This window comes from Centroberyx gerrardi, chromosome 16 (genome assembly GCF_048128805.1).
Source record: "Centroberyx gerrardi isolate f3 chromosome 16, fCenGer3.hap1.cur.20231027, whole genome shotgun sequence".
Lineage (NCBI taxonomy): Eukaryota > Metazoa > Chordata > Actinopteri > Beryciformes > Berycidae > Centroberyx > Centroberyx gerrardi.
In genome coordinates, this window is record NC_136012.1 from 7,491,203 (window position 1) to 7,505,120 (window position 13,918).

At 40.9% G+C, this 13,918-nt stretch overlaps 1 protein-coding gene across 1 annotated transcript; it reads right to left on the reverse strand.

The window, feature by feature from the left end:
- Positions 1 to 476: 476 nt before the first annotated feature.
- Positions 477 to 10,018, reverse strand: ube2d2 (ubiquitin-conjugating enzyme E2D 2 (UBC4/5 homolog, yeast)). Its single transcript, XM_071927147.2, has 7 exons — positions 9,769 to 10,018; positions 8,174 to 8,237; positions 4,241 to 4,272; positions 3,895 to 3,972; positions 3,568 to 3,673; positions 2,307 to 2,400; positions 477 to 799 (listed from the first exon to the last, which is right to left on the reverse strand). Exons 1-7 carry the CDS (start codon positions 9,790 to 9,792, stop codon positions 754 to 756), a joined length of 444 nt encoding a protein of 147 aa, XP_071783248.1. The 5' UTR covers positions 9,793 to 10,018; the 3' UTR covers positions 477 to 753.
- Positions 10,019 to 13,918: the final 3,900 nt, after the last annotated feature.

Here is a 13,918-nt window from a genome sequence, read left to right on the forward strand (position 1 = left end):
CTCCATCTCATAGCCCCCTCCCCCCCTCCCTGAAAAAAAAATGGGAAAACAAAGTTAAAAAAAAAAAAAAAAAAAAAAAGGTCCCCTAAGTTTTACAGATGCTCAAAGGAATGCTTTTAGTGATAAAAATGTTTTGGAGTGAGTGGGTGAGGATTGCAGGTGTGTGTGTGTGTGTGTGTGTGTATGTGTGTGTGTGTGTGTGGAGGGTGGAGGGTGGGTGGTGACAGCCCAACCTGCATGGTGAGAAAATGTAAGGGGATACGGAGGTCCGACGGGAGGTCAGAGGTCACAAGGGAAGGAGGGAGGGATAGGCGGTGGAGGAGGAGGAGGGGGAGGGGTTACCATCGCAAGTTGAGAATATGTACACCAGAGAGGGGGGGAGAGAGAGAAAGAAAGAGAGAGAGAGAGAGAGAGAGAGAGAGAGAGAGAGAGAGAGAGAGAGAGAGAGAGAGAGAGAGAGAGAGAGAGAGAGAGAGAGAGAGAGAGAGAGAGAGAGAGAGAGAGAGAGAGAGAGAGAGGGGTAATGTGAGGGGGGCGGGGCAGAGGGATTTTTAACAGGTACTCTGGTGAAGGGGGGGGGGGAGGCGTGGCTCAAAGAAAGCACTCCAATGGAAACCAACAAGATCTTGTTTTAAACTTTTTCATTTGTTTGTATGTTTTTTTTTTTGTTTTTTTGTTTGTTTTCTCTTTACTTCTGAAGCTCCCCCTAACCTTACGTCGTAGAGGTGGTTGGCCATGATTTCTACCCCAACACTACATTGCATACTTTTGTGTCCATTCCCGAGCTATTCTGTTGTACCTGCAACACAAGAGAGAGAGAGAGAGAGAGAGAGAGGAATGAGTTGTTGAGCCTGGTAAAGAAAATATGGGCTTATAACATTATTCAAGTATTTACAAAGCAGCATATTAACACAGTCCCTCCCTTCATTTGCAGTAAAACAAACAAACAAAAGGCAAAAGTCAATGGAGTTTCAGTGATCCCTTGGCTGACAAGTGCTTTCAGGGGGACCGCGTCCTGCGATCAAACTGAGCTTTGTGAAAACTGCTGTCCTTGTCATTTTCCTCAAAGGACGTGAGGCGTTTTCTGATTGTTTTCTAAGTGTGTGTGAATAGGTCAGAATCACAAGCGCTTCTATCTGAGGGGAAACGGGATCGCAGGGACCTGGAGAGGCTGCATAATGGTGTTGTGCAACATCAGTGTCACAGACACAGATCCGATACAGGCTTCTCCCTGCATATTCAGTGCTCAGGCAGGCCGCTTAATTGTTGTTAATGACCAACTAAAAGTAGATTGCAGATATTAAAGCTGCACTGGGCAACCTGGCGGCTCCAAATGGCAGCGAGAGGTAACCGTAAAATTTGAACTTCAGGTGACATCAGTAAACTGCGCACAGCAATGTACCCACACTGATTTAGGGCAAGGCAATGAAAATGACTAAAATGATGGGATTCAACATGTTAGAAGAACTACACAATTAGTTGACATACTATACCAATTCTGAAAATAGATGACCACTGTTCTTACAGTATATAAGTGTGTGTGTGTGTGTGTGTGTGGTTCACATGTATTCTTTTATATACCTTGTGTTTCTATTAGCTCTAGTCTATCCAGCTGGGGATAGATGTGCTGTGGTATTTTTTCTGGTTTTGCCTTTTCATTGATTACGCAGCTAGCCCAAAAAATGGATTTGACAATAACACTTGAATGTTGCACACCACAAATTAGCATTTAGATTCAGCACTAGAGAGTAAGAACAGCAAAGCCAATGTAGAGCTTCATTGTTATTCTTTTCCCAATCAATTGCTTTGTGAAACAATCAAATTTAACTTAAACGTTATCTATTAAATCTGGTTGCTAGGGATGTAACAATGCATTAAGTTAACAGTTCAGTTTGACACACAATACTGGGTTCACAGTTTTACACTATCACGATATTTCAAACTAAATCTGAATGACTTATGGGGGGAAAACAAAACAAAACACAAGTGCAAACCGTAAGCAGGGTGACACAGATACAGGTTTCTGGAAGTTAAAACATTGTAAGATATATTTAAAGCAAATATTTTTCCAAATCTACCATGAATTTGCATGACAGAGCTTTAGGCCATCTCTGGCCAGGTGCTGACACTGGCTTTGATCAACACAGGCCATAGCACAGCTACAACTACAGCTACACCCTGGCCAGTGGAGACAAGACGTATGACCAGTTTGCCTTGTATATTGTCTGATAAATGAAGGCCGACAACCCCAAGTGCTTTGTTGAATGTTGATGAGAGGCATTAACAACGTGAGGCGTAGAACTTACTTTTCCCTGTCCGTCTTGTAGATGCGGGCGATCTCGGGTACTAAGGGGTCGTCCGGGTTTGGGTCACACAGCAGAGAGCAGATGGACAGGAGGACTGGAGGAGACAGGGCAGAGGTCAAATGTTAATCAATCAGCACTTGGATAGAAACATATTTTCAGATTTTCTACAATTTCCTCCGGCTCCAACTGAGCTCATCAACGGAGGGGAGTGGGAAATGTGGAGAAGTTTGAGGTAAAACTGATGTTGAAATGTTTATCATTTCACTTAAGAGTAAGGAGAAGTAACTCCTAGATGCTGATCTAGACTTCTTATTAAGATCCTTATTATCTGCAACACCTAGTCTTCCTGGGGTCCACACAGAGCACAAGACATGGCATATTACCAAGTACTATAAAGACAACATGGAGGGAAAAAAACAATAAAATAGATTGCCTTAGTTTGTCCTGCATGACAGAGAACCTATGACAGATAATTTTATTGCCAATAGTCATATACCAAAACACCAAATAATGCTTTATCCACCTTTGTATCACCATTAGATAGACAGAAATATCCGTCATCATACGCTGAAGCATATTTTTTTATCCAAGATACTATGACATAAGAGAGACAGCATGCCATTACATTTGCCTTTCTGTTTTTAAACTCTTATACAACAGTTTTAGCTTTTACCAGTAGAACTTGGGGAAATATATTCTACAGTGTACATTGTAGTATATTTGTCAGAGCTATATGAGAGTTGACTATACAGACAATTGGGATTTTCAACAAGAAAATATATCTTTAAAAAAAGCAAAAACAGGAAGGTGGTTAGACAGATCCTTGTACACAAGGGCCACTATTTGTGAGCACATCAGCAAACAACTCACCGCCAGAAGAAACACGCTAAAGTCGACATTCACAGAGATAATACTACTGTCCAGTAGAAGCACCTCAAGGTGAGAAATGAACTGAGCTATTTGTGGGACGCATTTCTCTTCAAATGGAAACTGAAATGTTTCCCTCATTCCCGCTACCATAAGATTTTCCTCTCTCATTTAATAGTCGGCCATCATTAAAAATCACATCCACCAATTACTCATTGTTTATACAAGCATCAACAGCCCTCCATTTATCTGCAAAACCAATTAATCAGGCTACTTCGAGTTTGAACTATGTTTGAATTATGGGTAGAAGAAAATAATTCATTTTGCATCATCAAAGTTTTGACATTTTTCTTGACAGTGCACTTCAGCCCCTAAGTGTTTGAAGGCAGCCTACCTTTGGAGATGGTGAGAGCCGGAGACCACTGTGATCGCAGGATGTCAAGACAAATGCTGCCGTTGCTGTTGATATTTGGGTGGTAGATTCTTGTGGTAAATGCAACCTGCAGGTAGACAAAGAGAAAAGAAATGAGGGAGGGGGGGAGAGAAAGGGGGGGGGAGATGAGGGACATGACAGGAAACTGACTGATGCAAAGCTGTGGTGTGTTTTACGACTAGAAAGGCAACAGTCACGTGCCGCCGTGTGTCACAACATTATTTTGTTCAAATGCATGATGCGTTTCTGTTTTTTATTTTTTTTTGTGTGTGTGTGTGTCTTGCTTACCTTTGGCGGTTTGAAGGGGTAGTCTGTGGGGAAGTGTATGGTCAAGAAGAATACCCCGCCCTGGTAAGGACTGTCATTCTAATGGGGAGAGAAAGAAAGCCATTCATCTCATTAGTGACTGAATGACACTAAGGAGAAATACATGCACACAAAATGGAAAAAACGCTGAGTCAAATGCCATGTTGGCTGTGCTTTCTTGCAGGAGCACAATTCAGGGTTAAGAGTACAGGTTTCGGAGTAAAAAGTAATGATAGGTCATTTTGTCACTATATATGCAAGCATTATTGCACAAGGAGTGCTGCAAATAAAGCAGTATGATTAAGGCTGTGACTAAGTGAATACTTACAGGTCCCATTATTGTGGCTTGCCAGTGAAACACTGAAACGAAAGCAGACAAATTGGTTATGAAACACTAAAAACATGACATGTGGTTGACCGTTATGGGAATAAATAATGCCACATGGAAGTGTGCATGTCTATTTGTGCATGGGAGTAAGAGACGCTTGCATCCAGGATCAACTGAGGACAAATGTTCTTTGCTACCATAAATAACTTGTCTAAAAACAAATGCATGGACGTAAAGGATCAGACGATGGCAGTAAAGTAAACATATCTGAATTCAGCCAAATGTTCCAGGGCCTTGCATGATTGATACCAAAAATACAGGGTAGCAGGCAATTGTTACCCTGAGATGAGGCATAATAGAAAAAGAATCCCGTGTCAAGTGAAAAAGGACAGCGGCAGGCCAGTGCAGCTTCCACGACGCAAACGGTGAAGACAAAAACAACCAAGGGCGCATAAACCAGCAAAATCCGATTGGGGAGCGTTCAAACTTGGCCAATTTATGCATCCCGGCGTGATCCGATGATAAATGTTGCATTGAAACGACAGGTGTGACCACAGCAATTGCGTGTTACAAGAACCACTTCCTTAGCCTACAGTAGAGTGGTTCTGTGTCATGTTGGATGGCAGAACCCGCACTACACAGGATTTGTGGATCCAATATTAAGATGTAGGGAGCAACACGGCTGTTACTGATTTATTTGCCATCATGCAGTGGGAAATCAACTTTTCAGCCACAGTGGCGGGTGGATATTCAAAGATCTGCCAATCCCACATTTCTTTATAAAACAGCCCCATTTAAAATATAGATCAACTATCGAAAACACATGCTGTGACAGTAAAACTCCTCATTGTTCACTTGCACAGTATAAGATCCATGGAAACGCGTTACAATTGAACTAATTGATCTAATATTTATTCCACCCATGATGTTTTAGGTCAATTAGGCTATGGATATATACACCTGTTGTAAACTCAGATTCTCAATCAAGGGTGGGACTTGCAGACGGAAAGCACGCAGTTTCATTACAACATGGCTTAAAATCCACTGTTGCTCCATCAAATAATAAGGCAACAATAAACATGTCGTTCCCCAAAATGATGCAGTCTCCGTCTGCGCCAATCAGGAACCAATATGTCTCCTTGTTTCGACCTGTAATGGTAGCGCCCCCCTTTCGTTAGTGCCAACTAGTGTTTGAAAATGCTGAAAGAGTGTTGTAGCTTTGTTCCCTCTGCTATACATCAAACATACATACATACATAACAGCACCTGCCCAAACCCCCCTCCCATGACTGCTCCGCCGTTTCCTCTGTGACGATGAAGATACTGTTGTTGATGTATTACTGTGTTGTAGATTTCCGTTTTCTGCCAGTGACATTCTGTTGATGTACCACTGTGTTGTAGCGTAATGCATGTTATGTTATGTGTAGTAGTGTATGTTATGTTTTGTTATGGACGAACGGACGGACCGGGGAGATCTATAGTCCCTCCCCTGATTTCATCAAGGGGGACAATAATACAAACAACTATACTGTTATATATATTGATCTTGTATATTTGTATGTTTCTTGTATGCTTCCACAGTGCACAAATAGAAAATTGTTATTGATCTGGCGACACACAGGTAAACGGGTCTCTCCTGGATGTTGCCCAAATGTACATAGTAGGGTATCTTGTAAAAGATGTGAAATTAAGACTAGTCACTCAATTTTGCAAAAAACTGGCCAACATTTAGCCTGCACAGAGGTGACTGGCCCCATCCTTACCATTTAATCAAACTCAAAATGTTTACTGTAATGTTTAAATAGTGAAATAGTTGTGTAACTTTAAAGACAATAATTTGGCCCACATAAATCAATTTTGTACTTTCCACTTTATTCACCAAAACCAGGTGGGTCTGACTTTTCGAGCTTGTTACCCTTAAATATCAGGTCAGACAGACAGGACAGACCATTATTCACCAATGACATTTTCCTCTTGATAATGTGTAACTCTATCACTTAAAATGGGAAATTAACACCACCCACCATCCAAAGGCTGTGAAATTTTGGCTGTGAGTAAGCAAACTTACCAGCCAACTTGGTAAGTAAATGTTCATCATTTGGAGGTCATAGTCTATTCTAAAAAAAATCTAGTTGGCTTGAGACACAGTGAAAGGTTTGAATTTTGGAATTCACCGTCTACTGTGGCTTTTACACAGAAGTGAGTTTCCTGCCCTGCTACCGCTACTCACAAACGTGTGAGATGCACTCGAAACTTCACTCCAGTCAGAATGTGGTGGGAGATGGACAATAAGATCGACAACACGATATTCAAAGTATGAGCACAGGTGGATGGGATCAGGTTAAAGAGAGTGTGGAACTGCAGGTGGGACAGGGGCTGCAGGCAGGACGTTCCCTGAGACAGAGGTAAGAAACTTCACAGGCTACATTCTCAACACAGCCAGCAGCAATACCACCAACATGGACTTTAAGGAGGGAACAACGATCTTTATTATTCAGTGGAAAAACATGCAGTAATGCAAAACTGTGTTATGTTTTAGCTTTAAAGCATGGAAATGTACATTTTGATTTCTCACCAATAACACTATCAAAGGATCATCTGCCAAAATGGCTGCCATTGTCCATTTTTACCTGTATTTGGCAAGTGTTCATTTCACACCTTGTCTGCTGATATAGACTTTGTGACGGTGTCCAATTTTCTTGCATCGCTCACTTACATTTACCTTTTCAAGTATTTATGACAAGATGCTCTGATGGCCAATAACTTTCCATTTGAAAAAGAAATCCTTTTGTTTTGTTGAAAACAACAATCATATGAGGGTTTCTGAAATTGACTTTCCAACATAAGCATCTTGCTTTTATTGACAAGAATAAAAGGAAAATTACTTGTTTCTAAGGAAATATCTACAATATGGATCTCAGCTACACAATTCCAATAACAGGAAAACTGGTTTTAGGAAAGTATTCTCCGGGTTTCATTTGTGATAAATCATTTGCTCTAAAAAAAAAAAAAGAAAGGTATAGGGAGAAGGGGAATGGGGTAAATAAATAAATCTTCCTGTTTACTCTTACATTACTGAAATAAAAACATTAGCTACATGAGAAATCCCCTTGTACCTGTCCTGTAAGCAAAAGTAAAACTGATACAGCTATAGCTATGGAGGTGGGAATATACACCTGTGTAATAAACCAGTCATTTCACAAGAAGCAGTCCAGGTATTTCCTGGATCTACTTGCTCAAAAATAAAAAGTGCTTCCTTAATTAGTTAGAATGCATTGGACACCAAACATCAGAAGCCAGCATGTTCACTGGTGCTCTTAGTTTCCTTTTCAAGTCACAAGAAGTCTTGCGTAATGCATTTGAGTAAAATACTGTTACAGTCTATGGGAACCAAAATTGTTTGGACAATTTTCTGGGTCCAAATCTCACAGAACGATCTCAGAATTTCCCTTGAAAAAGCAGATCTGCTAAAAGTTAGGACAGGAGGCACGATTCACAATATTACAGCTGGAAGGATAAAGTTACACGGTAAATCATAAGTTAGTGTACATGGCATACATTTCAGCGAATTTGGCTATGAGTGACACTTTGTTTTCTAGGGGTTGAGCGGTGTGCTATTAATGCATTGATCTAGACTAGAGGTCTGCATGGGCCTGTTTTTTCAAGACCCTCCCGCTGCTTTTTGTGCCGCACCTGCCTGCGCCTGCATAATTTACTGCCGCACCAGCCCACACCTGCAAGCCTTTATACCCATGCCCACCCACCAGACCACATACAGGCCCTCACCAATACTTACAATACAGGAAGTTGTTTAGGGCACAGCTCCATATCTACAAGGCATGTGTGAGATATTTTGTGACAATGAAGCACAAATTTGTCATAAAAAAGTGTCCAGAGTGACCAGGACTGTGTTGGTTTGGACGGAGAACTTACTGTCATCTCCTACTGGTCCTGCAGAACACTGGGCTGGCGGGTCCCGTGCCAAGTCATTCAACTCCTGAGACAAACAAACAAGATGTTTGGTTAGGTGTTCTGTTCTTGTGGTTCTGATGAAGTGGTGCAGAATTCACAGTATCTCCACAAGCAGTTATCCTACTATTAAAAAAAAACAGCTTACATTGTTGTTCCAGTGCTGGAAATGGCAACACAAACATCCAACATCAAACAAAATTAGCTCATTAAAGATCTATTACACCTATTGATGACCAATAGATTGAGTCTGCTTTTATAAGCCACAAATCAACATACCCATTTATGAGCCCTTTAAAAAGCTGACCAATCATTGTAAACAACTTTCAAGGCCAATGCCATTGCAATGGCTACAATATCTCACTGCACTGGTAACATGGCAGACTCCAGTCCCCTAGCCATTCTTAAGACACAACATTACAGCACTAGATGTAACCATGACTGAGCTTTGATTGTTTGAGTGACCGCTATTACATAATGGCTTTTCCCCAGGTACTGTAGGTAGCATGACATGTGACAGTCAAAGTGAGATCATGGCGACATGAAAGCAGCGGCTTTACAATAACGCCATGACAGCTTGGTAAACTGTGTGAAAGCTGCAGTTAAAACTAGCTACTTAGGTTCAACAACAAGACAGGGAGGCCAACATGGGGGACATCATGCGGGCCTGTCAGCTACATTAGGACATGGGCTAATTTAATAGTATGGCAAAAAACAAAATTAGATATTAGCAATGTTAGCTTGCACATAACTACTTCAACCAAACATGGCACACGAATAGCGAAATGCTGCTCGCCTCTGCTGTCAGCAACATGACATCAAAGGCAAACGACGCGTGGGGCCTGTTTCTACAATAGCGAACTATAGTTACCGCTAGCTGGTTAACTTATCTGTCAAATCAAGGAGGAGGCTAAGTAAGGTTAGGTAACGTTAGCCGTCGCCAAATATTTTGCTACACTCACTACGCACTAACTAAGGATATATGTTATCAGAAAGCGCTAAGCTAATTAGTTTACAATAAAAACGATGTAGATGAGAACCCTTTAGCTCAACTAGGTAGCTAACCACCGAGACAGATACTACAGATAGCCAGATACAGCTAACACACTAGCGTCAGCCATTGAGCCGATACCGTTAGCTAGCAGCAGTCGTAGCTGGTTGATACAGCCCTTTTTAGCTAGCATGAAATGTATTCACGGTAAGCCTAGGGTAGGTGGCCAATATTAGCCAAACATATCCAAGAATGGCTAACCTAACGGCAAGTTAATATAAGTCAGCGGCTGAGTTAGCTCGAGCTGGCCCATTTGTAGCAACGCTTCAAACGGGCCAGCAACATTAGTGAACACCGAAAAGCGGCGCATTGCTGCCCTCACTGTCGTCACTCGCTATTGAGAGACTTTACCGTTCCGTTAGCTGGAAGTTGAAAGCTGAACCCTATTTAGTCAATATTCTTACATTTTCCTCACTAATAAATGTCAGACAACCATCAGATGCGCAACCGTGGATATAAATCCCTAACCAAACTGCGAAATATTAGGCCTCGTCGTTGACTTCCTTACCTTGTGAATTCTTTTCAGAGCCATTGTTGTGCTAGCGCTGCTGTCACGGAAAACGTGCGATTAAAATGGCGATTGATGTAACTGCCCGGTGGGTAATACTACGAAATATATATCATAGAATACCGCTGATGTACACTCAAATCACTGATCGCTATCAGAAGGGGCCACCAATATAATTTCGAGGCGAAACTGAAAGATACAAGGGGTAGAACCGCGGTCCTTCCTCCTACTGCAGCGGCTACCAAATCACACTCTCCTGTGCTGATGGTAGAAAGCCTTCCGCCGACATGCGCAACTGTAACGGTCTTTCAATGCGCGCCCACGACGTACAAGTGCAACTCACGTCATTTTGGCTCCACGCAAGCGACGGGCAGGTCGTTAATTCACATTGGCTGAGCGGAGCCAAAATGTCTTCCCAGCACATATTTTGCACTGAGGCGAGCTCATGGGAGCCCGTACAAAATGGTTTACTACTAGACATTTAGTGTGCATTGTCAAGGACATACAGTAAATGGAAATGTAATAAGTTTAAATAATTCTCGACCCACTGGTTGCATCTTCCGAGCGGCACTAGACATTTTTAGGGGGAAGTGTAATAATACAAATCGTATACTCTCCGGGCTTTAAGCGCGGAGTGATTTGATCGTAAGGACAAATCAGGCTGTCATCGCGATACCAATGTAGGTACACTTGTAGGCTTATTTTGAGGAAGTGTTGCTTTCCTCTTCAGTCTGCATTCAGATCAGACCTACAATAACTCTACACAAAGATAGCAGACAGTTTAAGTGCAGGATTGATACATCTTATTTGCTAAGGCCAATATTTAATAGAATTAGTCTTCAAACACACATTCCTTACATATGAATACAAATTTAAAGCAGAAGTTCATGTAGTCCAAGCGTTTATGCCATTTTTCTTCAGCTGCAGGTGTGAAGTCACAGGCCCAGAGATGGACAGCAGAGCACTTAAGGTAAAGGTTTTCTAACAAAACCGGTGTAGGAACGGGCCTCTTATTTATAGACAGCCCGTATCTACTAGACAATGCCACCTTTTTGTATACATGAGGTGGTCCTAGGAACTAACAAACACCAATCACAAGTTTGATAATTGAGGACAAGACAGCATTCCAGTTCAAAATAATGAGTCTTTATTAAATAAAAATTATGTGCACTGTAAAAGAAGGCTGCAATAAAACTGGATTAGTAAAATATGAGTTTATTCCACGATAATTTCAAAAGACAAAAAAAATGACTGGCAGATCTCACATGCACAGATACCTTAACAGCAATATCCAACTTATTAATGTATTCATATCTTGACCTTAGTTATTCTTACCACACCACAACATGCAGTGAGAGGGAACTTCTTGACCTCTAGCTTCCTGCGACAGAGGGCCTCTCCACTCGAAATCAAAGAAATACAAATGTGTCAGTAAAACCTATGCATGTGACAAAGAGGTATGGTTAGTTATGGCAGGCTGAAGTTACCATAGATGGACAAGGAAAATATCAATAATATGCTTCATTTTACAAATGAAACAGAACTATAATAAGTAGAAAAAAGAGAACAAAAGCAAACCAAGGAGTAGGCTACAACTGACGAAGCTGGGGTATGGTCAACCCCACCGCAGGCCGCACACTGCCTGTATTAGACAACAGATAGCTATACAAGCAAAGGGCTTCGACATTGCAACAGCATTGACTAATTATCCAGTTCAGAAATACCAGCATACCTCTCAAGACTGGTATGAAACACTTAAGGGTCACTGAAGCCACCAAAGTCAATAGTGCAGTTTTACAGGACCTCCAGACTGCGGTTGTATGGGACTCAGGATCAACTCCCATCAAATAAAACTGCTTTTCTCTCCCTAACTGATATTCCATTGGTTTAGACTTTTGAATGATCTGTCACTGTGTTGTGTCCTGCCCCCAACATCCTGTTTCAACAGGAAATACATCAAATCAAGGATTTCCGAAAATAGGGTCCACTATCTCTTTCCATGGCCACACAGACGATACCCAGCTGTCCAGAAATCTTTTAGGTCTTACTTTTAAAGAACAGATAAAGAGAGTGGTCCAGTCATGTTTCCTACAGCTGAGTAATACATAAAATATCAAGTCGTTTTAATCCCTCACAGATGTAGAGAATGTCATTTATGCTACTATTTCATCTCTCTCAGGTTATTGCAACTTCCTCTGTTCTTGTCTCAGTCAAAAGTCACTCTCAAGTCTCCAGCTCATTCAGACTGCAGCAGCTAGGAATTTATCTGGTACCAAATGAAGAGCTGTCACCAGTTAAATATAGAATTGATGATTGACAGTTCAGTATATATTTTTTAAAATAATAACAACTCTTCATCTCAAAGCTACAATCTACGTATGTAAGCAAGACTTTATTGTCCCTAATAGGAAATTTGGTTTGTGACAAACTTCACATGACTATACATAAACAAGAATCAGAAATATACAAGACAGAATACAGAAATATATAAAACAGATTAAAACACAACAATGGAGAGAGCGGTAGTCTGAATGAGCAGGGAAGTACTGTAATGCTTCAAATCCTGGCCCTGTGTGAAGTTTGCATGTTCTCCCCCTGTGACTGTGGGTTTCCTCCCACAGTCCACACACATGTAGGTCAGGTGGATTGGAATCTAAATTGCCATTAGATATGAATGTGAGTTATTGTCTGTCTCTCTGTGTTGGTCTTGTGAAGGACTGGTGACCTGTCCAGGGTGTTTCAGAAATCCAGTGCATGCTAGGATAGGCTCCAGTGCATGTGACCCTGAAAAAGAATAAGGGTAAAGACAATGAATATAAACCAGGCGACCATAGAGAGGGTGCGGATTCATTGTAGGGCCCTACTTGTGAAAACGTCTGCATTCATCTCAGAGAAGTGAATGTGAAGCTGATATTGAGCATTCACAGACTGACCTTTTATATTCAAATTGACTTTATTTAAATTTATGTTAGCATGTGAACCTTAAAATGTCCCCATGTCCCCTGTGAGAGCCACCAGTGTCTTTTATTCCCTGTCAGTGGAACAGCTTCAGGGTTTGGTTCTTGATAACATGACAGATTGTTGGCTTTCTTATCTCTAGTTTGTAATAAATGATGTGGATTAGATTACAGTACATGTATTTCTGGATTCCTGCTGCTGTTTTAGTCTGAGTGAGTAAAGTTACCCTGTTACTGATTACTGGGTGGGAACAAACTCGCACCCTGATTCACTTCAAGTCGAATCTTTAGGCAATATCTTGTTTGCAGCAAATATTAAGAGCACATACACAACACTGACTGACTATTTGATTTTATTTCTGTGGTATGTATTCTCCAGCCCACATGGGCTTACAAGTCAAGACACATCCATATATCACCTTGCAATATGTGTGTATAACAAAGATCTTCCTAAACAAATGATATCACACAACACAGTACATTGGTGTGTACAGAGGTTGTCTTGCTATAAAGCACTGCTCAGCTGATCATACGAAGGACAATAGAACATGAAATGAATTTCACTTTCACTTTCTCCCAAATCACATGGAAGATTCTTTCCTGCTGGTGTACCACTGGACCATCCTGTTTGTACAGTTAATGGTAATGCACAGAGAGAGCTTTGGCTTCTGGACAAGTTTTGTGTGGCATGCAGTTCTGACAGTAGTTGACATGACAAATAAAATAACTATTCACAGCAGCTGAACCTTAAGGAACTAGAGTGTGGTAATAATGATAATAATGATAATGATAATGATAATGATAACAATAATAATAATAATAATAATAATAATAATAATAATAATAATAATAATGATAATGATGATAATAATAATAATCTAAGCCTATGGTGCAAGTGATTTGACAGTGATATTCTTGATTCATCGTTTTGGAAAAGTTCTACATCTCAACGATTTTGTTTATTTGTTTATTACAAGGATCCCCATTAGCTGACGCCTGGACGACCAGCTAGTCTCCCTGGGGTCCAAGACAATATTACAACATTACATGATACACATATAGAAAACGCTAACAAACAAAAGAAACAAGAAAAACCAAAACATTAATCTAAAACCAAGACAAGACAACATTACGCACAACACATAGACCTTAAAATTAACATCTAGACAGTGCAAGACATTGAATTAAAACAA